General features: G+C 51.2%; 1 protein-coding gene across 3 annotated transcripts in view; it reads left to right on the top strand.

Moving 5' to 3' along the window:
• The window catches only part of ZNF618 (zinc finger protein 618), a 184753-nt gene that overhangs the window by 120009 nt on the left and 40500 nt on the right, over positions 1–24244 (top strand). For all 3 annotated transcript variants that reach the window (XM_060014279.1, XM_060014278.1, XM_060014277.1), the window contains exons 4-8: positions 11476–11553; positions 12187–12225; positions 17044–17133; positions 18020–18055; positions 18147–18224. In XM_060014279.1, coding sequence (XP_059870262.1) covers positions 11476–11553; positions 12187–12225; positions 17044–17133; positions 18020–18055; positions 18147–18224 — 321 coding nt within the window. The remainder of the gene's footprint in view (positions 1–11475; positions 11554–12186; positions 12226–17043; positions 17134–18019; positions 18056–18146; positions 18225–24244) is intronic.

The following is a 24244-nucleotide window of genomic DNA, read 5'->3' as shown; positions in this document are numbered from 1 at the left end:
CTGGGGATCAGCCTCAGGTTCCCTTTCCCAGCTGTTCCTGGGCTGGTTGTGGCCACCATCACTCCACCTGGGTCACTGTGGCGTCCTGCTAACAGCTGTGCCTCTGTGTCTTTCTGCCCTCACCTGCCATCTACTTTGGCTGCCAGGGACCTGGACAAAAATGAAACACTGACCATGTCACTCCCCACTGTATCTAAGGTCAAGGCCATAGCATCAAGGTCCTCCATAACCTGAGCCCCATAGCCCCCTTTCTTATTTCTTTCTTCCCGGTCCTTTCATTCCAGCACAGTCTGCTCTTCTGCAGCATTTCCTACCCTTTGCTCCTGCCGTTCTCTCTCCCTGGAATGTCTTTGCCGAAATCCAACCCAGTTTACAAGACTAGCTCCAGTGCCCCCTCCTCCCAGAAGCCTTCCTTGATCTCTTCTGGTCAGAAGTGGTCTGTTTCTGCCCTGCCCCTCAGGGGGCACTTCCCATTATCCACTTGAGATTAGAGGGGCCCTGTCGGCACCTGCCTCTGCTACAAGATGGGCAGCTCCTGGAGATTAGAGCTCCAGGACCTGTCTGATCTGTGTCTGTGCTCCCTACTCCCACCACACAATTCCTAGCAAGGTACTAGTTTCTAGGAAGCAGTGTTGTCATTGCTGCTATAGCTGTCAGAATGGGGCTAGGTTATGCCACAGTAACAAAAGACCCTAAAAAGTAAAGAGATCTTGGTAGCTCAGAACCACAAAGGTTCATTTATTTCTTAGTCCCACTACATGTCCATTGTGGGCCAGTTGGGGGCTCTGCTCTGTTCTGGACCCAGGCTTAAAGCAGCCATTGTCTGGAATGCTGCCAGCCAAGTGACAGAGGGAAAGAGCTCTGGAGGGACTCATGTGCCAGCTGTGATCCACAAGTGAGATGTGTTAATTCCCTTCACAGTCATTGGCCAGGTTAGTCAGGGGGCCCCGCCCAACCCCAGGGAGGTGGGGAAATGCCATTTCCCATGTGACAGAAGGGGGGATGAACGAGAAATATTTGCTGAAGAGCATGAGTGACTTAGCCCAGTGTCGAATGAAAGAAGAGTCTTTTCTGGGGCCTGCGTCTGACCTCCCTCCACCAGTGTTCACTCCCCAAGGCCTAGGACTGTGTTAGCCACTCATAGATGTGTTAGTTAACTGAGGAGAGGCCCTGCCCTGCTCACTTTAAGACTCACTGGACCCAGGAGTTATTTATGCCCTTCACTGGGAGATGCCCAGTGAAGGGTAGTTGAATCTGAACCTTGAGGCGGGGCCAGCAGTCAGGATTCAGTGGGGAAAGCCTGGAGTGGCCATGCATGGAAATGCTGGGGGTCCTCCCTGGGCCAACTCCCTGCACAGTGAGAGGCCCCAGGGCCTCGTGCCAGCCACAGACTCTGGTTTCCAGCTCAGCTGCTACTCAGCAATAGGTTCCTTGGCCTTGCTGTGCCTTAATGTCCTCTTCTGTTAAAGGAGACATGCTCCCTGTCCTGGCCACCTCATAGGTGTGGGAACCGAAGGGGACAGTGTTGTGCAAGGAGAATGAGCTCGGCTCCTCAGGCTGGGAGTGGATCCAGGCTCCCTGACTTAATGGCTGTTGCACCTTGGGCAAACTGCTTGACCTCTCTGTGCCTCAGTTCTCACAATTGCAAATTCATGGGGTTAGGTGAGGATTCAATAGGATAATGTGTATAAAGTACTCAACATTATACTTAGTAAATAATTCGCTGTTATTAGCAGTAATACTAGTATTGATAGTATAAAGTACCTCTTCGAGAGGAAAGAGTAGTAATAGTTTCTGCTTTTTTCCCAGATCTGAAGAATAAGCCAGTGTGATGTAGAGAAGAAGCAGGATAGAAAAGAAAGTTGGCATTGGCTGAGGTGTCAGAAGACATGGCTTCTAGTTGGTTCTCGGTTTTCTCCCCTGAGCTTCTTCTAGTACTGCCCCCCTAGAATCCAGGGACGTTGAGGATGTTATGCAATTTCTGAGTAACCTGCTTTTGGAAGACTTCTGTGGAAAAGGTGTAAGAACCACAGTTAGAAGCGGAGCCACCATTTTGGAGCCGGTACCAAAGCAGGGCCAGGGCACCCCCTGCTGGTCATGATGGCGTCTCACATCCATCAAGGCAGACCTCCTTGAGGGTGTAGTCTCTTCTGCCAAGGGTCAGGCTCAGAGGAATCTGGCTTGGCCTTTTAGTAGCAGGAAAGAAAGGCAACTTTTTTAAAAAAAATCAGTGTTAGAATTGAATATTCTGAACTCATCTCATCTCAAAAAGGCAAGTAGATATTATCTTATGGGCCACATCCGAGCAATTGCTGCTGGCTATTAGGAGTTCTGTGTTGAAGATTCTAAAGGGTGTCATGATTGATTATTGATGTCTGTCATGGATATGGAAGTGGGCAGAGGAGCTCCGCATGCTATAGATGCGGCACTCAGACCCCCTTATTTTATAGAGGGACAAACAAAGGCCTAGGAAATGGAAGAGATTTGCCACTCCACCTCACAGCACCCACCTCCCACCTGCTCCTGGAAGTAAAACAAGGAAGGAAAGCATTCCCAGGGATCTGGCCGGGACAGAATGCTGGTTAGAGCCATCCCTTTAAATGAGCTTATGCCACAGTGTGCTTCTGTGCCCTGGTGGCTGGGCGCCGTGCAGTGAACATGTTCCCAGGGCACTTGGCAGGGGTGCGCAGGGCTGTGGCCGGGCTCTGTTGCTCAATACAATAGTGTTCCTGTTCGGTCACCCAGTGCTGTGCCATGAGGGAACCTCCCGCTTGCCTTTTCTCTGAGCTCCATCCGCCTGTTCCCACCCTGAAGTCCTCACTGGCCCTTTAACAGCCATCAGACAAACAGTGTTCCTAGTGACACAAACATTATCTGAGGCACTTCCCATGGAGGACCTTTGGGTCTGGACACATGGATGGCATTTGGCCCCTTCTCAGACTTGTAGAGCCGGGAGGGGCATCAGTGCCCAGGAGGCTGGCTGCCAAGCTTGCCGTAGTTGCTGCTACTTTTCTGCTGCCCAGAAATTCTTTGTGCTGAAAAGGGTCTCTCTCAGTCTAGAGAGACTGAGAAAAGGGTTATCTCTCTCCTTTTTTAGCAAGAAGAGCAGAGACAATACTGACTGTGACAACTTTGTTGGATAAAACCAGAAGTGAAAGGCATCCCTAACTGATCACTGCACACTGTCCCAACAGTGTACCTCAGAATCCTTCTCAACACAGTATACTAGGAAGTCACTGCCGGTCAGCTAGAATTGAAAAATCTGAAGTAGACACCTGCTTGTCAACCTTGTCCTAGATGATGAAGACAAGGCGAGCTGGGTTTACACCAAAAAGCATCCAGCCCATGGAGCATTTCCTGGAAGAATGGTGCAGAAGAGATGATGGAGTCTAAGTATTCATGACTTAGAGCATTTTGGTGGGACGGGACCGGGCAGACACATTCCAAGTAGCCCCAACCAATACAGGAAAGTCACCAGGAGGTGATTTCAGCTCATGAAAGGGAGGACTATGTGATTATGGGAAGTGTTTGGTAACTGAATACAGGCCTGTGAGGGAGTGAGTTCCTGTCCTGGAGATGGGTGAGCAGAGGAGGGTCACGACCAGGTACAGGAGGGAGAGTCAGTCAGCTGGGAGCCTGGATCCTGCAAGGATGTTTCTAGGCAGTGAGCTTTGGGCACCAGGGGTGGTGGTGTTTTCACACACACAGGGCTGCCCAGGGAGGAGGGGCAGGGAAAGAGGAGGCGGGGCCTTGGCCACAGCTCTGGAAGGAGCAACAGAAGAGCAGACAGCCATTCAGACACAGACACATGGGTTTCGGTCTCTTATAAACCCGGGCAGCGAAGGTGCCAGGTCCCGCTTTGTAGTGCCAGCTGATAGTTTCCTGTTTCAGTCGGCGTTGGCAGGGCTTTGGGCCTGAGCCTGCCAGAGCCTACGCTCAGCTGTTTGCCGCAGCCACTCAGAAAGGAGGGTTCTGGCCTCCCTCTCAGGTGCGTCTTATCCCAGCTGCTGACTCTCCATCTGGTGGTCCAGGGTGGGATGGGGTTCCTGATTGGAGGGTCTCCGTGGGAAAGGGCCCCTGGACTGTAACCAAAAGACCTGGGGTCTGCCCCGCTGTGGGGCTCAGGATGTTAAGGCTCCCTTAACCTCTCTGAGCCACACTGTCTTCACTGATCAGTGGGTGTAATAAAGTCTGTCTGTCTTTCCAGTAGGATTGTTGAGGTCAGACTGAAGTCATAGGTATAAAAGTGGTTTTGAGGGGGACAGAAAATGCAAAACAGATACCAGTGGTATTAGCCAAAGCCTTGGATGTTGACACATCCGGGGTTACCTCTGGAATGATAGGAAGCTGAAAGGCCAATGGCTTCAAACTTCTTTTCTTCAATATCTCCTAAAAGAATTTTGAGAAACTATATTCTCTTTCACATTTTTGAGTTGACATCTAACGTTTTCATCCAAAGTTGGAGTAATTACAAAGGATATAATTTCTGACGTGTTGTATTGTTTTTTTTAAAATGTGGCATTTTGGAAATAAAACTCTGAACCACTCTTTTAAGTGTATCCAAGGGAATCCAAACCCCACCGCTTTTGATATCCACCATCATCCTTTTAAAAACCGTATGAACAGGCTCATCTTGAACAGTCAGAAGTTATGCATCTTTCCTTTTTCTCCTTGAACTCACATTTCCAGCCCACTTCCCTCACAGGATTTTATCCTAATGTAATGTATTTTTTATGCTTGAGAGTCTTTTATTGATCACCGTTTCACACTCATCTCCCACAACAAGATGTACGTAAGTTGAAATAGAAATTTCTAAAAAATACGTTGGGATCAGAAAGCTGTACATTTTAAAACGTTTGTTTTTCCTGATGGAGTTGCTCTTAGCATATACTTTGTCAAAAACAAATTTAGATAAATAGCAAACGTAAAAGTAAAAAATTACTGAAAATGCACCTCTTAATGAAATAGATGAGCCTTTATTTCTTCTTCAATTGGCTCAAGTTTCTGTGAATTAATATTTCTTATTGTTGAGTGAGACAAGATTCAGCATTCATTTAATTCCTTTTTTTCCATTTTCTTTTCTTTTTTCCAATATATTTATTTAATTTATTTATTTTTGGCTGCGTTGGGTCTTCATTGCTGCACGCGGGCAGGGACTACTCTTCGTTGTAGTGCGCGGGCTTCCCACTGCAGTGGCTTCTCTTGTTGCAGAGCACGGGCTCTAGGCGCATGGGCTTCAGTAGTTGTGGCACGCAGGCTCAGTAGTGGTGGCTCGCGGGCTCTAGAGTGCAGGCTCAGTAGTTGTGGCACACGGGCTTAGTTGCTCCGCGGCGTGTGGGATCTTCCCGGACCAGGGCTCGAACCCGTGTCCCCTGCATTGGTAGGCGGATTCTTAAACCACTGTGCCACCAGGGAAGCCCTCCATTTTCTTAAGTGTAAGTGCTTAGAAGGCTTGATCACATAAATAAGGAGCCAGGGGTGGAGGCAGTCTTGTTTTATCAGTGTCACTCAATTCTTTGAACACCTTCCAGTTTGTACGCCAGAAATCACACAGGGGTCTATCGTCAGATATTATTTTCAGTGGTCTCTTCGCTGACAACTCCATTAGATTCTTCTTCAATTTTGTTGAAAACAAAGAATTAGAAATCACCCAATTTACAAAAGAAATTATTCCCAGTCATTAGATCCACCCACTTTCTAAGTCCAACACAGCATCTCTTTGCCTGGAGCCTTGAGATGTTCATCCCCCTTGGACAGCACCACGGTGGGATTGGGGTGGGTGAAAGGACCATTGTGTTTGTCGTGTGGAGAAGGGTGACGGTGAGGAGAACCAGCTGAGTGGGGCCTCCCTGCCCTCCACGTTCTCTGGCCCATTGGTTTTAGGAAGAAATGCATTGGGAATGGATTCTCTTAAAATTCCCTGTGCTCATACATCCCCAGGGGATTTGTAGTCTACTTGGAAGACCGTGGTCCTGAGGACATTTGGTCTGAGTCCCAGCCCCAGAGAGCCTCAGGAAACCTACTTGTCCACGACTTAACCTCTCCAGGCCCCCTGTCCCCCAGCAGGCTGTGCTTGGGCCAGCTCTGCTGCTTCTTAGGACCAAGGGGGCAGGGTGCTCCTGAGCATGTGATCTGTGAACAGCGGCTCCCAAGACTCTTTGAGCTAAATATGGGACTGCCTGTTGTGAGGAGCCATGTGTCCGTCCCCCCACCTTGTGTTTTTCTTCTCTCCTTCCCCTGCTCTGGATTTCTGCCTTGTTGCATTTTGTGTATCCTGAAAGGTGGTGGAGCTGATCTGGAGCTCTCTGGGTGCCAGTGATAGAGTTCAGGCATGCCGCCCACATTCCTCTTCTACCTCCGTCTTGCCACTTCTCCCTCCAGTGGCTTCGGGACCTCCACCCACCTGCTCTCACCTGGCCTCACTTGGTCTGTCCAGTGCTCTTGGGAAGGGAGCTTAAGCCAGGCTCTCTGCCAGGTGGTTACAGAAAATGCTAGACAGATGCTCTTCATCAGTGCCTGTGGATTCTTGTTGTGTCACTAGTGACAACGGGATGGGGGAGAGGAAAAGGCTTGTGTCTGTGTGCTGACGTGTCCTGCCATCCATCCCAGGCAGTCTCTCCCAAGGCTCTTGATAGGGTGCTCTGGGGGTCCTGTGGTGGTACCAGACCTGGTAGGGGGCTCTGCTGCCCTGCAGTGTTAGGGGGAGCCCCATGACTGAAGGGGGTTCCTTGGCATCCGGAGGTAACCTGGCATGGTGGCAGTAGGATGGCTCTGGATCCCTGAAGGCCAGCTTTGAGCCCAGTTCCTCACTAGCCACTATCTGAGTGGCCCCAGCCCTGGACCACCTGGCCCCTAGAACTTTCAAGTTCATGGTTGAAGTGGCCATTGAGTTGTCTCAACCACATGAGGGCTTCTGGGAAGATGGAGGATGGAAATGAGACCTGGGTGTACTCGGTAACTGGTAGCCGTTAGCAGGTGCCCTCTCTTCTTGGCATCCTCCCGGGGGCTGACTGTGTGGTGGTCACACACACGGGCACTGGAGCAGCAGGACAGATCAGGTGACCTCTGGCCCGATGTGTTCCCCCTCATCTGAAAAATGGGGATAATAACCACCTTCCTGTGCTGGATTTGTGAAGATGAACTGAGCCGATGCGTGAGAAGCCCCCGAGTCCAGAGCCCGCTCCCACTAGCTGGCTGCGTGAAGTGGGCAAGTTGCAGCTTCCGCACCGTGCAGTGGGGTGCGGTGGGGTCAGAGGCCAGCCTGTGCAGAGACGTTGGAGAGGCGCAAGTGAAATGAGTTGCAGCGCCTGCACTTAGTAGGCTGGGAGAGATGGAGACAAAGGACAGGAGGGTAGCTGGGAACGTGGTGGAGTGAAGAAGCGGGCGGGGCAGGGAGTCAGGCAGCAGGGAGGGGGACCTTCTGAGCAGAGAGTCTCCGTCGGTGAGGTCCCTCCAGCGCCCACTGCACCAACCTGGGGTACACGGTGGCCGTGGGCCAGGGGGACACAAGGCCACAGCACACGTGGGGTACATCCTCCCTGGAGGGTCATTTTGCTGGAAGGATTACGGGGAGAAATGTTAGGTTATAACCACGGGATGGGTAACTTTATGTTACATCCATGTTATGAATCGGGACAGAGGAAACATAAAGCTGCAGGGGGATCTGGGCCTGCGGCTGCTGTTTGCCATAGCCCAGCCTCCCCGGGGGACGTGTGGCTGCCCCTTCGCCAGCACAAGCTCTTCAGTGAAAAAGTAGACGGCGTGGTCTTGTCCAACCGTCTCGTGTGTGGATGGGGAGACTGAGGCACGGAGAGGTCAGGAGACTGGCCAGCCCTAGACTCAGAGCCCTCCTCACTGGGCCCCATCTTTAAGGGCTCTGTCTGATTTCTTACTAGTTCAGATGGAAGAGCGCCGGAAGGCAGCCTTCACGGTGAATCTGTGCGAACCATATTCAGGGCCCAAGCATTGAGATATGCATCTGGTACCTGATGGCTGAAGGGCAGGAGGACCGATCGGGGGCCAGCATGAGGGCGGGGCCGTGGCTGAGTGCAGCCGTCAGCTGCAGACCCCTGAGTATCCAGGGCCTGCTAGCCTCTGCAGGGACACAGGGAGCCACCTGTTCCACCCATCACTGCCACCGGTCAGCAAATCTGAGCCTGCCCGGGGCCCGGGAAGACATGCTGCTGGAGGGATGGTAGAGCACGTAGGAATCTGGAAGCCGGGAACGTCGGGACCTTTTCAGCAGCACTTGCTATGGGCTGCAGCTCTGAAACAAGCCAAGGGGAGCAAGGAGTTCCGTGGCCAAATTTGTTGGGAGACCTGGGGTTAACAGTCCGCTGGGTTCCGTTACTGCAGGACCTCTCCCAGCGGGCGCAGCTCCCGTGCATGGTGCCTCCCCCGATGGGCCGCGCCTCCCCCTTGCTTGGTCACAGGCTCCTCTCCCTGGGATGCATTCAGGAAGCTGGATCCCAGCGCACTTTGGGGAAAGCTGACAGTAACAGCAGCTCTCCTTTACCGAGTGCTTGCCTTGTACTAGGAACTGTGCTTAGTGGCCACAGTATTACTGCTCATATTATTGCTTGCCCCCCCCTTCCTCCCCCCCGCCCCCCGCCAATGAGGTGGGTAGCATTTTACTGTGTCCATTTTACAGAGAGGAAGCCTGAGGTGTGGGTGTTTCCATGACTTGTCCAGGGCCCCAGGCTGGTATGTGGTGAGCCGGGATTTGAACCCAGGCTTGCTGACACAGCTGCGCTGTGGGGCTGCCACTCTGTTGCACTCTCCCCACGCACCAGCCTCCCTGCCCATCCAGCCCCTTCTGCAGACGGAGCACCTGCAGCCTGGGGTCTTAGGGTGAGTGGGGGAGAGGCAGGACCTTGAACTCAGGTGTCCCTCCTGCCAACACACACTGCTCTGTCCTGAGACTCTGTGCCAAGCAAGGGGTCTGCTCTGCCCTGGGGCCAGGAGAGGGCCCGAAGCTGGCGAACTGTGCCCCTGTGATTCTCTGAATGGGTTGAGGCCTGTGAGCAAGGCTGCATGGACCCTTGGCTGTCTGTGGATTGAGGGAGAAGCCAGTGGGACACCTGCTTATGAACAGTGTCAGCTGGGCGGGTGAGTCGGGGACATCGCAGCCTGCAGGCTCTGTCCATCAGCCTACACTTACTGTATGGTTTGGGGAAAGACCTTGGGTACTGAGGGCAGTTGGAGAAACTGAGGCCCAGGCCTAGTGGCAGAGAGGGGTAGAGCTGGGGCTTAGAGACCTCATCAGAAGTGCATCAAGTCTAAACAAGTCTTCCCCATCACAGACTGTGGCCTCGGTCCTTTGGGGAGAGACTCCCCCTTCCCTGGGCTGCCTGCCCCTACACGTCCCCCCGTCTTTCCCTTCCCCTGCTCAAGGCCCCTGCCTGCGGCCCCTTGCTATAGCCGTGTCAGGGCCCCGCACTGTGCCCACCAGGTCCTGCACTTGGCCATCGTAGCACAGCCAGTCTGCACATCCTCTCGCCTGGTGGGCTGTCTGCTTCCCATCAGACGGAGGGCAGCGATCGCGTCTTGCTTATGGTTGGGGCCTCGGTGCCGGGCATGTGAAGACGCTCAATAAATTCCCGATCGGTTGAAGGAGAATTAGCAGAAACCGTTGAGGCATGGATTGGAGACAGAGAGAGGGAGTCCAGGTCTTTATTACTCAGTGACAGATGAGTAGAACAGCAGGACTGCGTGAATTTACTGAGCCCCTGCTGTGTGCTAGTCACGGGACTGAAGACAGGGAAATATACACTCTGATCTTTGCCCTCCGTGGGTTTATATTTTTCCCAGTAAGACAAGGGTAACACATATAAAACCACTGAATAACAGGCTGCTAAATTCCATGCTGGTTTGCAGGACAGCGTTCCCTTGAGTGACCCACAGTAGCAAAGTGGCGCTGCCCCCTGGGGGCCGCTGACTCGCAGGTTGTAGCTCAGTCATCCTGATCTTGGTCATGAGATGCAGGTATCATAGTCCTGTTTTACAGGTGAGGAAGCTGAGGCTCGGACCGGAAAAGGAATGTTCCTGCGATCAAACAGCTAGGGGCTGGCAGAGCTGAGCTCACGGTCAGGCTCCGAGCCCAGTGCTCTTCTGACTTAACCTGATACTTGGAGTTCACACCCAGTAGCCGGGCCTCTGGCCCGAGGTCGGAGACCGCAGGCAGTGGGAGTTGATGATGGTCCCACTCACCGACTGTCCGCACTCGTGGTAGGAATACTACTCATGCTTCATCCAGTCTTCACATAGATGCTCTTAAGTTAGCCACAGTTTTCCAATAAGGAGACTGAGGCCCGGCCAGTAAATGGTTTAGCTGAGACTCCATCCTAGGGCTGCCTGACTTCAAACCAGTGTTTCCCACGCCTGGTTGCTGGGCACCAGAATCTTCTGTGGATGCTGTGGGAAAAGGCAGCTTCCTAGGCCCCTGGCCCGAGCCATTCTGGTACTGTTAGCCTGGGGTGGGGTCAGGGACTCTGTGTGTGTGCAAGCTCCCAGGTCGTTCTGTTAGGGATGGGGCCTGGGCCCAGGTGGTGGCAGGCCTGTGTGAGGGATGGGCAGGGCCTCTACCTCCTGGGACCCCTGCCAGGCTGGGTCTGATGGGCTCTGCTTGCCTTCCTGCCATGGGCCTTTGCCCTAGGATCTGCATGGGTGGGCCCTGCCTTTGACTTATCTGAAATGCCTGCTGGGAACTCAGCCATTTCAGTCTACCTGCCTCTGGGAGAAGGGCCTGGCAGAGGGCTGGAGTCAGACATTCATACCATGTTGATCTCTGCACGTCTGAGGGATCAAGACGGCACCTCAACAGACAAGAGAGGCCCTCTCCTTGTCAGACACATCTGTAGTAGAGCTGGGCACTTCCTGATGGGGCGTAGGGCGAACTCTGTGAGGTAGGTACTTTTAGCCCCATTTTGCAGATGAGCAGACTGAGGCTTAGTGTGTTTAAGGAAATTACCAAGGTCATGCTGCTGGTAAGTGGCAGAACCCAGATACATGGTTTAAAGCCTGTGCTCTTAACCTCTGTCCATCCTGGCGGGGAGAGCAGTAGCTAGAAATTATTCCATTGCATCTAAGTGATGATTTCCTTACATGGATGCAATTTATTCCTTATCCTGAAGTTCTTTTACATTCATCTCCTTTTTCCTTTCAAGGAATAACTGTGAGTTACCTAAGAAGTTACCCTCTCTGTCTTAGATTTGGAAGCTGAGGCCCAGAGGCGGGAAGTGACTCTCCCAAGGTCACTCAGAAAATAGAGACAAAAGCCTGAAATAGACCCCAGCCTCCTGACCTCCAGCTCAGTGCTGTCTTTGCTGGTCCTTGCTGCCTCTTTGCTCGTGGGAGACACGATAGCCCATTGGCACAGAGTTAGCATTACCTGGAGGCATCACCAGGGGTCCCGGGGCCTCGTGGTTGCGCACGTTGGATGCTGGCTGACCAGTCCCTTCCTTTCCTGTTTTCTAGGTTCCTACGAGTGTGGAATCTGTGGCAAGAAGTACAAATATTACAACTGTTTCCAGACCCACGTACGGGCACACCGAGGTGAGTGGCATGTCCCTGGGGCAGAGCTGAGGGGCCGCACCTCCCCATCCTCCGCCTGGGTCCCTCCAGGGTGACCCCAGAGGCCCTCAGAGCTCTTTCTGCAGTAGGAGTGGGACCTGAAGAGGAGAGGAGAGGCCTCCTTAACTTGGGAGAGCACCCAGGGATGGGGGTGGGGTGGGGTACAGCAGGATATGCCACCAGTGCCCCCTGTCTGCCCCGCACAGGCCCGCTTCCTCCCAAGGTGCTTCAGTGCTGTTCACTGTCAGCGGTCCTTGCAGGGAAGGTGCTCGTGTGTCATCTCATGTGCTGCTCATGACAGCCCAGGGAGTGGGGCGGGGTGCTGTCTCCATTCTGAAGATGAGGGTGCTGAAGCTACGGGAACAGGAGGGATGGTGCCTGCCCCTCCCTGAGCCTGACCCTGGCAGGCAGGGAGGAAGGGCACCGGCTCAGGGCCTGACAGACAGCAGAGAACACGGGGAAGGCTTTGTGCCCGCATCCTGAGTGGGAAGAGAGCATCCCTGGGCACGCGGTAGCGGCTTCTCCTGGCCTCCGCCTGCCTGGCTTCTCTCTCTTTTGGTGCTGGCCCTTCCATTGGTCCACTCTGCTCACCTCCTTCTTCTCTCTCTCTCACAGACACAGAAGCCACCTCAGGGGAGGGAGCCTCCCAAGGCAGTGAGTATTTTTCCCTCCTCTTGGACTGTGCGGGCTGAGAGGGCCAGGGGTGGGAGGAGAAGGGAGAGCCAGGGCCGGGGGTGATGCTCTCAACCCATCACCCCCACCCCAGGCGGCTTCTGGGAGGCCTGTTGCTGTGATGCAGACTTTGGCTTTGGACACAGCACCTCAGAGCAGCGTTTCCCAAAGTGTGCTCCGTGGCTAGGCATGCTGGGGGAAGTTAACAGGCTTTCTGTCCGTAAAGGCTTCTCTGGCCAGATAACCTGGGGAAGCCTTGAGTTCTGCTAAGTTGAACATGTTTCTTTGCTGTAGACTTTTCAGGGCCCTTCACCGGCAAAATAGGCACGTGTATCCCCAAGAGGGGTCCAGGGTATACACCATTTCCTATGTTCTTTTGACTCCCACTCATGGGTCGGGGGCTCCGTAGCTGATGTTGGGGAAATGCATGGGCACGCACCCTGGGGTGCGGCATCCCGCCGCTTGGCATGTGCAGGCCCTCGGCATGTGGGGATACTGTTCTGCTTGGCTACGTGTGGCCCCTGCTTGCCTTGTCTCCAGATCTAAGCCCACAGGGCTGGCAGGCAGCCAGCACAACAAACCTGACTGAGCCCCGGAACCCAGCAGTTCCCCTCCCAGGTGCGTGTGTGCGCACATCCACCCAAAGATGGGAATCAGGGTGTTCTTAGCACTACTCGTAACGGCTTCAAACTGGAAGCCACCCAAGTGCCTAGCGCTAGTTGAATAGAGAAGTGAGTCGTGGTGTGTCCCACAAAGGACTACAGTACAGCAGTGAGAGGGAAAGGCGGACAGCTACACACAGCACCGTGGGTTACCCGCAAACAGAACGTTAGGAAAAGGAGCCCGGCACAAAGAGTGCTTCCCCTAAGATCTGCGTATAGAAAGTACAAGAACAGGGGAAACTAATTCACGCTGCAAGAAGTCAGCGTCGTGGTTACCCTTGGGAGGGGGTTTCTGGGTTCTGTGATTTGAGTTGGGCACTGGTTACAGGTGTTTTCGGTTTTCAAAAATGTAACGAGCTGAACGTTTAGGATTTGTACATTTTTCTCCATCAGTGGTCGGCATATTTTTTGATAGGGGACCAGATAGAAAATATTTTAGACTCTGCAGCCTAGGTTATCTCCATCGCGGCTGCGCAGCTGTGCCGTGGAGCACGAACACAGCCAGAGACGGTATGGAAATGGATTCCTTATCAAAACAGACGGTGGGCAGGCCATAGTTTGGCCACCCCTGTTCTGCATGTTTGGTGTACCACCATGAAAAGTTTCTTAGAATAATAAATAAACACAAGCCACCCCCCGCCACCCCCCTTAAAAATCCAAAACCGAGTAGTTTGAGGAGGCAGGGCCTTAGCTGCAATTGGGTCCTAACAGCATTTCTTCTAAGGCACTTTCGCATCCACTCTCTCTTTGGATTCTTACACCACGTGAAAGGCCTGCAGGGCTGAGGCTACCCCTCCGGTTTCTGGACAATCTGAGCCTCAGGTTGGTCAGGCACCTGCCCCAGGGTCCTCGGCAGGAGGAATTCGGGGTCCTATGCCTCCTCCCCAAGCCCCACGCTGCCCCTGCCTGGCCCCGGGCTCCTTCTCCCTCAATAGCTCCCTTCTCTTCCGGCTCCCATCGCCCGCCTGTGGTCAGCCGCACAGTTAAGGAACTTCCCTATTTATCTTTCCTTCTTTGGCTATTCTGAGCCCCTGGCCTCTCCAGCAGCCCCTCAATGATCCGTTATGCTCCATCTGGCTTCCGCTGTTCCCGGAGTTTCACTAGTTGTGGAGGACTTCGTGACTGGGGGTATTTTTAGTCCTTCCTCTCTGCGATCTTCACTCCCCGTGGCCAGTGTGCTTTGCTGGACTCTGTGTTCCGTCCTGCCCCCCCGCCCTGCCCTGGGCCAGCAGCGCCTGCTCAGACAGCCTGGCCTTCTCACACCCCAGCCTTGCGACATGGAGTCCTGTGGAGAATGTCAGATGAGGATACTGAGTTCCAGAGAGAGTTCCAGAGGGAAGTCATGCAGCTTCTTAGGGGTGGAAGTGGGCATAGAAACCAAGTCTCACACCTTCTAGTTCAGGAATCTTTCATTTATTTGTTAGAAAAATAGTACATTCATACATAGAGGCATATACCCAGTTACCCATCTCTCAACTACGAACATAGAAGATCAACTCCGCATCGAGCTCTCTTGCCTTTGTTTAACAATAATATTAGGTAACATTTACCAAGTATTTATCGTATGTTAGGTGTTGTGCTCATTTATTCTTTATCGCAATTCTGGGAGATGAAGGAACATATCAGTCCTGTTTTACAGTTGAGAAAATCGAGGAGCAGAGAGTTTAGTGCACGTGCCCGACGTTAATGGCACCTGTAAGTGGTGGAGTTGAGTTTGAACTTGGGCAGCCTGCCTCCAGAGCCTGCCTCCCCAGAGATTCCTGGAGTCCCTGAACTCTCTTGGGGTTCTGAAGTTGTGGTTTCACTGACCAAAAAATCATTTTGCCTTTCTTCCTTTGGGGATAACTCTCTTGTCCTAATTCGCTCCTGCCTTAGGAGGGCCCGGGCATGTGATCCTGTCCACATCGAGGAGACATAGATCAGGATGTGGCGTGGGATTCGACAGAGCAGGGTGGGGCACTTCTCAGTGGCAGAAAGCTGGGGGTTCACCTTTTATTGGAGGTGGCGGATGTACATGGCCCAGCTGGTAGGAGAGACAGCGTGAGCAGAGATGAGACACGTGGGGTGGGCAACTGCAGGGCGACCAGCGCTGACCAGTATGGGAGAGGACTCACGGGGCAGGACCCCATCTGGAACGAGCAGACCCCAGTTGGGCTTGACTTCTCCACCTCTGTTCCCCGGGTATTCAGCTCTGAGAAGGATTACAGTCCAGATGGGACATGATGGGGTAGGTTGTTGCCTGTGTTGGATTGCTGGCCATGGGGAAGGATCGAAGCCTGTGCCAGGCTTGGAATCCTGGAACTGCCAGCCTGGGAGAGGCCTTGAGAATCAGCTCATCTACCACCACACCCCCTCCCCAAACTAGGGGGGAAATGGGGATGCTGAATCCCGAGGTGGGGTTGTCACTTGCTGGCAGTCTGGGTGAGGCAGGCCGGGACCAAGAGTCTCCTCCCCACGTCCCACCACCTCTACCCTGCCACTCCATGGTGGGTCGGGGCAGGGGCATGGAGATGGGAGGGCCTGGTGGGATGGTGGACGCCTGAACCCTTCCTGGTCCCCACACCCTCAGAATGTCTGTGTGTACCTCGCCTGGAGACCAGGTCGTCTCTGTGGCCCTGCATCTTCCAGGCATGTCCAGGGACTGCAGGTGCCATGGAAAAGGTGGAGTCAGAGGCGGGGAGCTGGCTAATGCCATCTGTGTCCCTGAGTTCAGCTAAGCGGGGGCCAGAAACCCTCCCACAGAATCGCCTGGCACTGCAACCTTGGGATGGGGCAGTCACATCACATCCTGTATTTGGCTAAGGAGCAAAAGACGGGCCAGGAGGCTGGTACCCCAGCCCAGGAGTGGAGAGTGATTCATCCGGACAGAGAAGGACCATGTGCCCTGACTCAGCTGTGGCTTAGAGTTAAGTGAGAAGCTGGATCCTGGCTATTCCCTGCCCCACTCTACAGCCTTGAGCAAGCCGCCCAACCTCCCTGTGCTGGGCATCCTCGGGAAGCTGGGGAGGACGAGCCATCCCTAGATCAGCCCAAGGAGCAAACACACAAGGTCTTTGCTAGTCCAAACGTTGGAGGGGCTGCCGATGTGGCAAAGGCACTGTCCTGTACGAGTCCAGCCTCAGACTCTGGAGAGGCCTAGGGGGGCATCCAGACACAGGCCCTGTCATTGTTTATTGCTGTGTCACACACTTCCCCGTGGCTTCACCTGGTCCTCTGGCTCTGGGTCTCTCACGAGGCTGCAGTCAAGGCCGGGGCTGTGGTCTTACCTCACAGCTCAGCCGGGGAAGGGACCGCCTCTGTACGTACTCCCATGTTTGTCAGCAGGATCCGTCCTTCCCAAGCTGTTGGGCTGAGGGCCTCAGTTCCCCGCTGGCTGTTCACCAGAGGCTGCCAAGTGGGTCTCTGTGTGAGGCAGCCTGCATCAGGGCAGCTAGCAAGAGCGAGACGGTGTGAGCAAGGCCAAAGTCGTAGTCTTCCTGTGACATCACTTAACTCTAAGCCGTGGCTGAGTCAGGGCACGTGGTCCTTCTCTGTCCAGATGAGTCACTCTCCGCTCCTGGGCTGGGGTACCAGCCTCCTGGCCCTCTTTTGCTCCTCACCTTACTGCATTGTCTCTGTTAGAAGCGAGTTAGCGGGTCCAGCCGAGACATTGCACAGGACAGGAATGCCAGTAACCAGGGTCATTCAGAACCATCCGTGATGGGCCTCACCCAGGCCCCCCTTGCTGTAGGGCTGGCAGCAGGTCCCTTCTGCCCCTCAGTAGACTCAAGTGTTAAATGGGTTATTACCTCCTCCCTCGATTGCAAGGCCGAATGGAGGGAGTGCTGGGGAAGCTCCTGGCCTGGCCCCCAACAGGACAGCCAACACCCAGGAAGCTGTAGCCGCAGTGATTGTTATTCTCACATAACGAAGGAAGTCATGATCCGGGCCCTTAGGGGCTCAGCTCGCATGGGGTAGGATTGGAAGTGCCTTTGAAAATCACTTCAAGGCTCCCTGGTCTCCTTGTGTACAAGACTCCTAACACCCCAGGAACTATTCTCCATGGAGTCACCAGTTGGGCCCAGTCTGGTCCATACCACCTTCCCCAGCCCCAAGTGACTAAAGCCCTGGTAACCACGTGTCTTTCCACCCTCCGCAGACAACTTCAGGTACACGTGTGACATCTGCGGGAAGAAGTACAAATACTACAGCTGTTTCCAGGAGCACCGAGACCTGCACGCAGTGGATGGTGAGTCAGGCCCCTCACTCCTCAGGAGCGGAGTCCCGCAAAGAGACCCCCCCTCCAGGACTGCTTATGGGGCCCAGGGCCCACCCACAGCTTCCCCTCCCACTTCCTACCCAGGGAAGGTCGGGCAGCAGGCAGGCCACGAGTGGAGTGATGAACCTCCGAGGGTTCTGGGCTAGAGAAGGTCCCCATCATATTCCATATGTCTTTCTGATGAGGGTAACCCAAGTGAAATTGCCGTTTTTGAGGGTCAAAATCAGTCGGATATCAACAATTTTATACTGATTTATTTTATGATTTCATGTTGAGTATTCCCACGCTCTGGTGAAATTAAACCAATTTTTTAAATCGATGATATTTTAGCATCTTAGATTATACAGTTAGAAATTAGAACGATAAATTTAGGTAATTTAGTTTTGGAATCTTAAGAATCCTAGAAATAGGGTCTTGGACTGGAAAAGCCTCTGGAGGGTTCCCTCTCTGGCCCCACACCCCAAGCCCGTGTCAGGCTGTGACAGCCGGGTCTCACCACCTGTCGCCTCTGGTCCATCCTTCCTCTCACCTCCTTTTTCTTTACCCACGCGCCCATCTCTTCCTTTTTTTCTCCTGCCCTGGTCCCTCGAGCGTCTGGCGGTGATCCAGAAACAGGCCAGCCCGAAAGCGGCTTCCTGCCCGGGGATGGGCCCTCGAGGAATAGAGGGATGTGCCCTCCTGTGGCCCTTGGTTTCCTGGGCAGCCGCAGTGGCTGAGGCAGCTGTCCTGGGCCCCAAAGGCAAGCTCGCTGGGGCAGAGGCTGGGAGCACTGGGCAGAGGCAGCTATGGGCAGGGACTAACAGGGTTCCTGTTTGCTTCTTTCCTTCTGCGGCTGCCGCCTCCCGCCCGGGCGCAGTGTTTAGTGTGGAAGGGGCCCCTGAGAATCGGGCAGGTAAGTCCTCGGTGGCTGCCCACCTCCCTGTCCCAACCTGGGCTCTGAGACCTGGTTACCAGGGCACTAAGGGCCGTGTGTTCTCCCACAGACCCCTTCGACCAAGGTGTCGTGGCCACTGACGAGGTGAAGGAGGAGCCCCCGGAACCATTCCAGAAAATCGGGCCAAGTATGCAGGCCTCTCTCTGGGGCCGGGGCTGGGTGGGGAGACAGGTGGGGGTGGCTGAGGGTGGCAGGGCGAGTCCCACCACTGGAAGGGGGCAGCGTTGCTAATCCTGCAGCTCTGGCCAGCGAGGCACTGGCCTCCTTGTACCTCACTTTGCCCACCTGTCAAATGGGTCAGTCACTCTTAGGACTTGCTTTTGAGAAGCAGCAGGACAGCACAGGATCCAGGTCAGGGCAGTGAAGGTAGCACAGGCTTGGCGCCCAGTGTTAGCCGTCCTGAGCCTTGGCTCCTCACCTGTGGAGTAAGGGTGACACTTCCCCGCAGGTTTGTTGGGGGATTAAATGAGATCATGGATATAAATCACCTCTTAATTAGCACAGTGCCTGGTACATAGTAGGTGCTCGGAAAATACTGTCGTTACTGTTGTCAGAAGGGGTTTATCAGCAAATGAAGCTCTCTGGGGGAGCTACATGCAGACGCTCCGTCCTCATCCCAGTAAACCCCTGAGAGCAGGAGCCACGCACTTGACCTGCCTATTCGCAACGCACCGGTTTTGAGTATTGTGGGAACACAGCAGTGAGCAAGACAGATGTGGCCCTGCCTCGGGTAGTTCACACAGGGAGGGGGCAGCAGGTCAGTAAGCAGGTAGTTACAACATAGAAGCCCAGGGAGCAGTGGGGCTGGGAGGCAACTGACCAGCCTTGGGAATCCATGAGGCTTCTGCATGGGGATGAGGGTAGGGATGAGCCCCTGTATCCCACATGAAGGCAGCAGAGCTGCACTTGCTCCAGGAACTGAAAGGCAAATCGATTCTGAGTTCAGGTCTTAGAGAGCCTTGAAAACCAGAAGAAGGCAGTTAGATTTCATCCTGAGGGGAATGAGCCGGAGTTTACTCAGTGGAGGAGGGACTCGATCAGGTTTGTGTTTTAGGAAGACATTTTGGCTGCCGCAGGGGGAGTGGATTTGGGTCGGGGTGGAGGTTGGTTCTCGCAAGTGAGACTGGTCCAGCCCTTCAGGAAGTTGCATGCTTGCCTCTTCCTCTCTATTCTTCCGTGCCTCTCTTACTACCCAGCAAGAAGAGACCTTTATTGGCTCTACCTGTTGCAGTAAGGATTAAGGCAGCTTGTGAAAATACACACACAAACATAGATTGAATGGATGAGGAAGTTTAGGGAGGGAGAGTCAAGGGAGCTGGAACAGTGAAGCCAGAGACAAGCCTCAGAGGGCGGGACTTGGTCCCGGCCCTTGGAAGGCATTGGATGGACCCCTGAGTGTTCTTCCTCCTTCCTCGTAGGAGATGATTCTCTCCTTTTCTTTACCTCTTAAAGCACTCAGGAAACTGGAGATGTGATAATGTCTGTAAATACGATGTAAAAATAATGTCTGTATGACAGCACTTGTCATATGTAATGGTAAACATTCAATAAACAGTAACATTAAAATAATCTTGAAGTGGAGACTTGCCTGGCGGTGCAGTGGTTAAGACTTCACCTTCCAATGCAGGGGGTGTGGGTTCGATCCCTGGTCAGGAAACTAAGATCTCACATGCCTCAGACCCAAAAAACCAAAACATAAAACCGAAGCAATACTGTAACAAATTCAATAAAGACTTTAAAAATGGTCCACATCAAAACAAAAAAAATCTTTAAAACAAAAAAATAACAATCTTGAAGTGAAGAAAATGATGAAATCCTTAACAGTAAGACTGCCAGAAGTTAGACTGTGGGAGAACCCAGATGTGAATCAGACATGTTCCATGATGGACGTTCATAGACCAGTGCAGGACAGGGACATTGGGATCTGTGAAACTGCCCCCCTCCTGCATCAGTGCTGTCTGCCAGCAGTCCCAGCATAGCACCACCCCTTCCATCTGTAGTATCATAATTATCAAAATAGAATACAGACAACATAGGCTATAGAATCAGACAAGCCCAGGTTTGAATGCTGACATCACCAATTTACTAGCTCCTTACCCCCACTGGGTGTCCTTTGATTCTTGTATAAATTGGGAATAAGAACATCTATCTGTTCTTCAGGGCTGTTGGAGGATGCCTGTGTCAAGTGTCTAGCCCAGCACCCGGCTCGTATTTAGGGCTTAACGAATGAGCGATGTTGCTGAGAGATAGTCAAGAGCGAGAGCTTTAGAGCCATCCCAAAGATGAACCCCAGCTCTGTACTTAATGCCTGTGTGACGTCCTGCAAGTTTGGTAATCTCTTTAATCACAGTAATGACAGTAAAACTCACCTCTCAGGATTGTCATGGAGATTAGATGAGATTATATTCGTAAAGGAATTAGTATAGTCCTTGACATTTACATGGAAAGCATTAAACAAGTGGTACCTATTAATTATCCAGAAAGGTGCAGAGCAAGATGAAACTTGTTCTCTATATCAGTAACTACGTCTGACAGCCAGCCGGTGCTAGGACCCAGGAGGAATTATCACAAATTATATGGAGTAGGGAATTGCATTGAGAAAACTGACTGAGTTTGGCTCCCAGCTTGACGCCATGGAACTGAGATGTCTATAAGAGTATGAGGCTGTTCCTTTACCACTCAGCAGCTGCCTTGTGAGATCAGAATCCTGCTTCTTGGGCTTCTGCCACTTTTTGTAAGCTGGCCAGTGCCACAGAACCCTGATAGTGATGAGGCACAGAATAAGGGGAGCCAGTAGGGGTACAGTGCACTGTGGAGGGACTAGTCCCCACAAGTAGAGCTCTATAGGTCAGGGGAAGAGGAGAAACAGTGGCAGCAGGGCATGCTGGGAAGTATGCCTTTCACATCCATGTCAGCTGAGCAAATTGGAGAATTAAGTACTCAAGGAGGAGGAAGCCAGAGCCAGGACAGAGCAGAGGAATCCTGCTAGAAGGAGGGAGTTGGTCTAAGAGGCCCTGTGTGTCAGCGTGCTCTTCGGGTGCAGATCTGAGAATTACTCCCATGGTAATGGTCTACCATGATAATGGGGGGATGATTGAGGACCATTCGTTCAAGTCTATTGAAACAGTGTAAATCTGGATTTATTTATAGGTTACTTGAGTTTTATACCTGGATAAGGAAGAGTGACTTGAAAGGTAAAAAAAAAAATAAGAAAATAAAACTTGGGAACTATGAAAATTCCACATGACAAGAAAGGAATTTAAGAGACTTAGAGGAAGAATATACCTCTGAAAATGATCTACCACAGAGTCTAGAAGGAAATGCTGTTTGGCAACCACAGTCAAGTATGAGAAAATATGACCTGTCTTAGTTCACTCAGGCTGCCATAACAAAGTACCATAGACTGGGTGACTTAAATAACAGAAATTTATTTTCTCACAGTTCTGGAGGCTGAAGTCAAAATCAGGGTGCCAGTATGATTGAGTTCTGGTCCAATGACCCTCTTTCTGGCTGTACTCTCACATGGTGAGAAGAAAAAGAGAGCAAACTCTCTGGTGCCTCTTGTTATAAGGGCACTAATCCCATCATGAGGGACCCCACTGCCATCCTCATGACTTCATCTAACCTAATTACTTCCCAAAGGCCCCATCTCCAAATAGCATTGCATTGGGAGACAGGACATCATCATCTGAATTTGGGGGGGAAACAATTCAGTCCATAGCATGACCTCTGTAAAAAAGGAAGCTGTATGGTGAAAAAGCAACAATATAAGATGAAAAAGCAAAGAGAGAGGAGTGAGATGAGAAGAATTGGAGAGAAGCAGAAGATATAAGAGCAGATTTAAAACCTACATTGTAGATAGTAAAGAGGAGTTGATCTGCAGAAATGGAATTAATAATGTGAAGGACAAACTTGAACAGATGAGCTTAATAAGCAGAAAACATGATAAATATGGAGAACGGGGAAACTGTTCCAGATAATTGGTGGGACAGAAGCAATACTCCAAAGATACAATAGAAGAAAAAATTGCTCAGCTAAAGGAAGACCTATATGTCAGATAGAATCAATAAAAAAGGACCCATAACTAGATAGATATTAGTGGCTTTTTAAACTATAAATATAAGGGGGAAAACTATACAGGTACCTGGAAATAAAGAAGCAAGTTACTTACAAATGATTTCAAGGTGGACTTGCATCGGACTTCCCTGCAATACTAAATGCTGAAAGATCATGGAATAAGTTCTGAAGGGAAAAAGGTGTAATCTAAGAATTTTATATCTAGACAAACTGATTTATGTGTAAAAAAAAAAAGCAAGGGCTCAAAAACGTGCTATTTCTCCTATATACCCAACTTCAAAAAATTACTTGAAGATGTACTCCAATGAACTGAGTGGTTGAACACATTCAAGGGCTCAATTATGAGGCATTAATTCATAGTAAAAGAGGACTTGTGAATACTGAAGCCAGGTAAACTAGAAGTAAGTTTAAGTTTAAAATGTTGCAAATCTGATTATAAAATTGAATGCAAAAAAAGAGATCATTCTAAAATATTAAAAATGAATGTTAAAAACCAGGAAGGAAGGAATAGGTGAAGGATACAATAAAGTAGGTTAAATCAGTCCTGCTTATAGTGTGGTCCCCAGACCAGCAGCATAAGCATCTCCTAAAAGCTTATTAAAAATGTAAATTCTCAGGCCCCACACCAGACCTGTGGAATCAGAATCTCCAAGGTGGGGCTCAGGTGTCTGTGTTGTAACAATCTTTCTAGATGATTCTTATTTAGGCTAAAGTTTGAGAGGCACTGAGTTAAACTACCTTTCTCAATGGTAATAGATATGAAAATATCATTTCGTGCTTGACTATAAAAATTAGAGAAATGTATCTTATATACTGTCTAGAACAATGGAAAATATTGGAAAATGCTGGAATATTGGAGAATAATGGAAAGGCAAAGAAAAGAGTTCCTACATCAAACAACTGAAAACTAAGGGAATAAACCAGAAAGGGTATAGGATGAAAAGAAAAGAATCATAAGACAAGTAAAACCAAGTCAGTAATAGCAATAAAAGCAAATGGCATAATTTCCTTTATTAGAAGACAAAGATTCTCAGGTTAACTTAAAAGAATCCAATTAAGAATGGTTTATGAGACATACTTAGTTAATTCCTTGTCTTTTAGTCTTCTCTTTCCCATGGAGCTCTTTCCTACTCCCTTAACTAAATTGAATTCCCTATTAAGATTTTCATAGCCCCGTGTCTCCTTGAGACTACCCATTGTGGTTGCAGTTTTAGATTTGTGTGATGATTTGATTTTTCTTTCTCCTTTTCCAGACTGTAAGTTCCTTGAAGGCAGGGACCACTGCTCAACATCTTGTGCCAGCATTTAGCACAGTACCTGTTTGATGAATGCAAGTAAAAGAAAATTTAGGGAAACAGCTTTAGGCACATGTGAACAAGTAGAAGGACCTAACAAAGTAATTATCAAGAACTAATAATATTAATACCAGACAAACTAATAAAACAGTGTAATTAAAAGTTAGAGTGGGGCTTTCCTGGTGGCGCAGTGGTTGAGAGTCCGCCTGCCAATGCAGGAGACACGGGTTCATGCCCTGGTCCAGGAAGATCCCATGTGCGGCGGAGCGGCTGGGCCCGTGAGCCATGGCCGCTGAGCCTGTGCGTCTGGAGCCTGTGCTCCGCAACGGGAGAGGCCACAACAGTGAGAGGCCCGCGTACCGCAAAAAAAAAAAAAAAAAGAGTGGTGGTTCTTAACTTTCTAACACTTCAGGATTTTCTTCAGGACCTGTTAAAACACAGTTTACTGGATCCCATCCTTAGGATTTTTCTTGCAGAATGTTTCGAATAAGTCCCGAGAATTTGCATTTCTAACAGGTTCCCAGGCGATGCTGATTGCCACTAGCCCAGGGACCATGCTTTGAGAACTGCTGTGTTAGAAAATAGTGTAATGTTAACAAAGGATATGGGTCAAAGTGGAGGTTTTGATCTCATGAGCCCGTCTGCATCAAACAACATTATATCTAAATATACAAAATAAATTCAGAAACACAATGAATTGGAAGGATTGATCACAACATTTAGTCTTTGACAGAGCAAGGAGAGAAATAAAGGTTATATAGAGTTTGAATAATAC

The sequence above is a fragment of the Delphinus delphis genome, chromosome 6, assembly GCF_949987515.2.
Source record: "Delphinus delphis chromosome 6, mDelDel1.2, whole genome shotgun sequence".
Classification (NCBI taxonomy): Eukaryota; Metazoa; Chordata; class Mammalia; order Artiodactyla; family Delphinidae; genus Delphinus; species Delphinus delphis.
The sequence above is the reverse complement of the archived record's forward strand: the minus strand, read 5'-3'. Positions and strand labels throughout refer to the sequence as shown.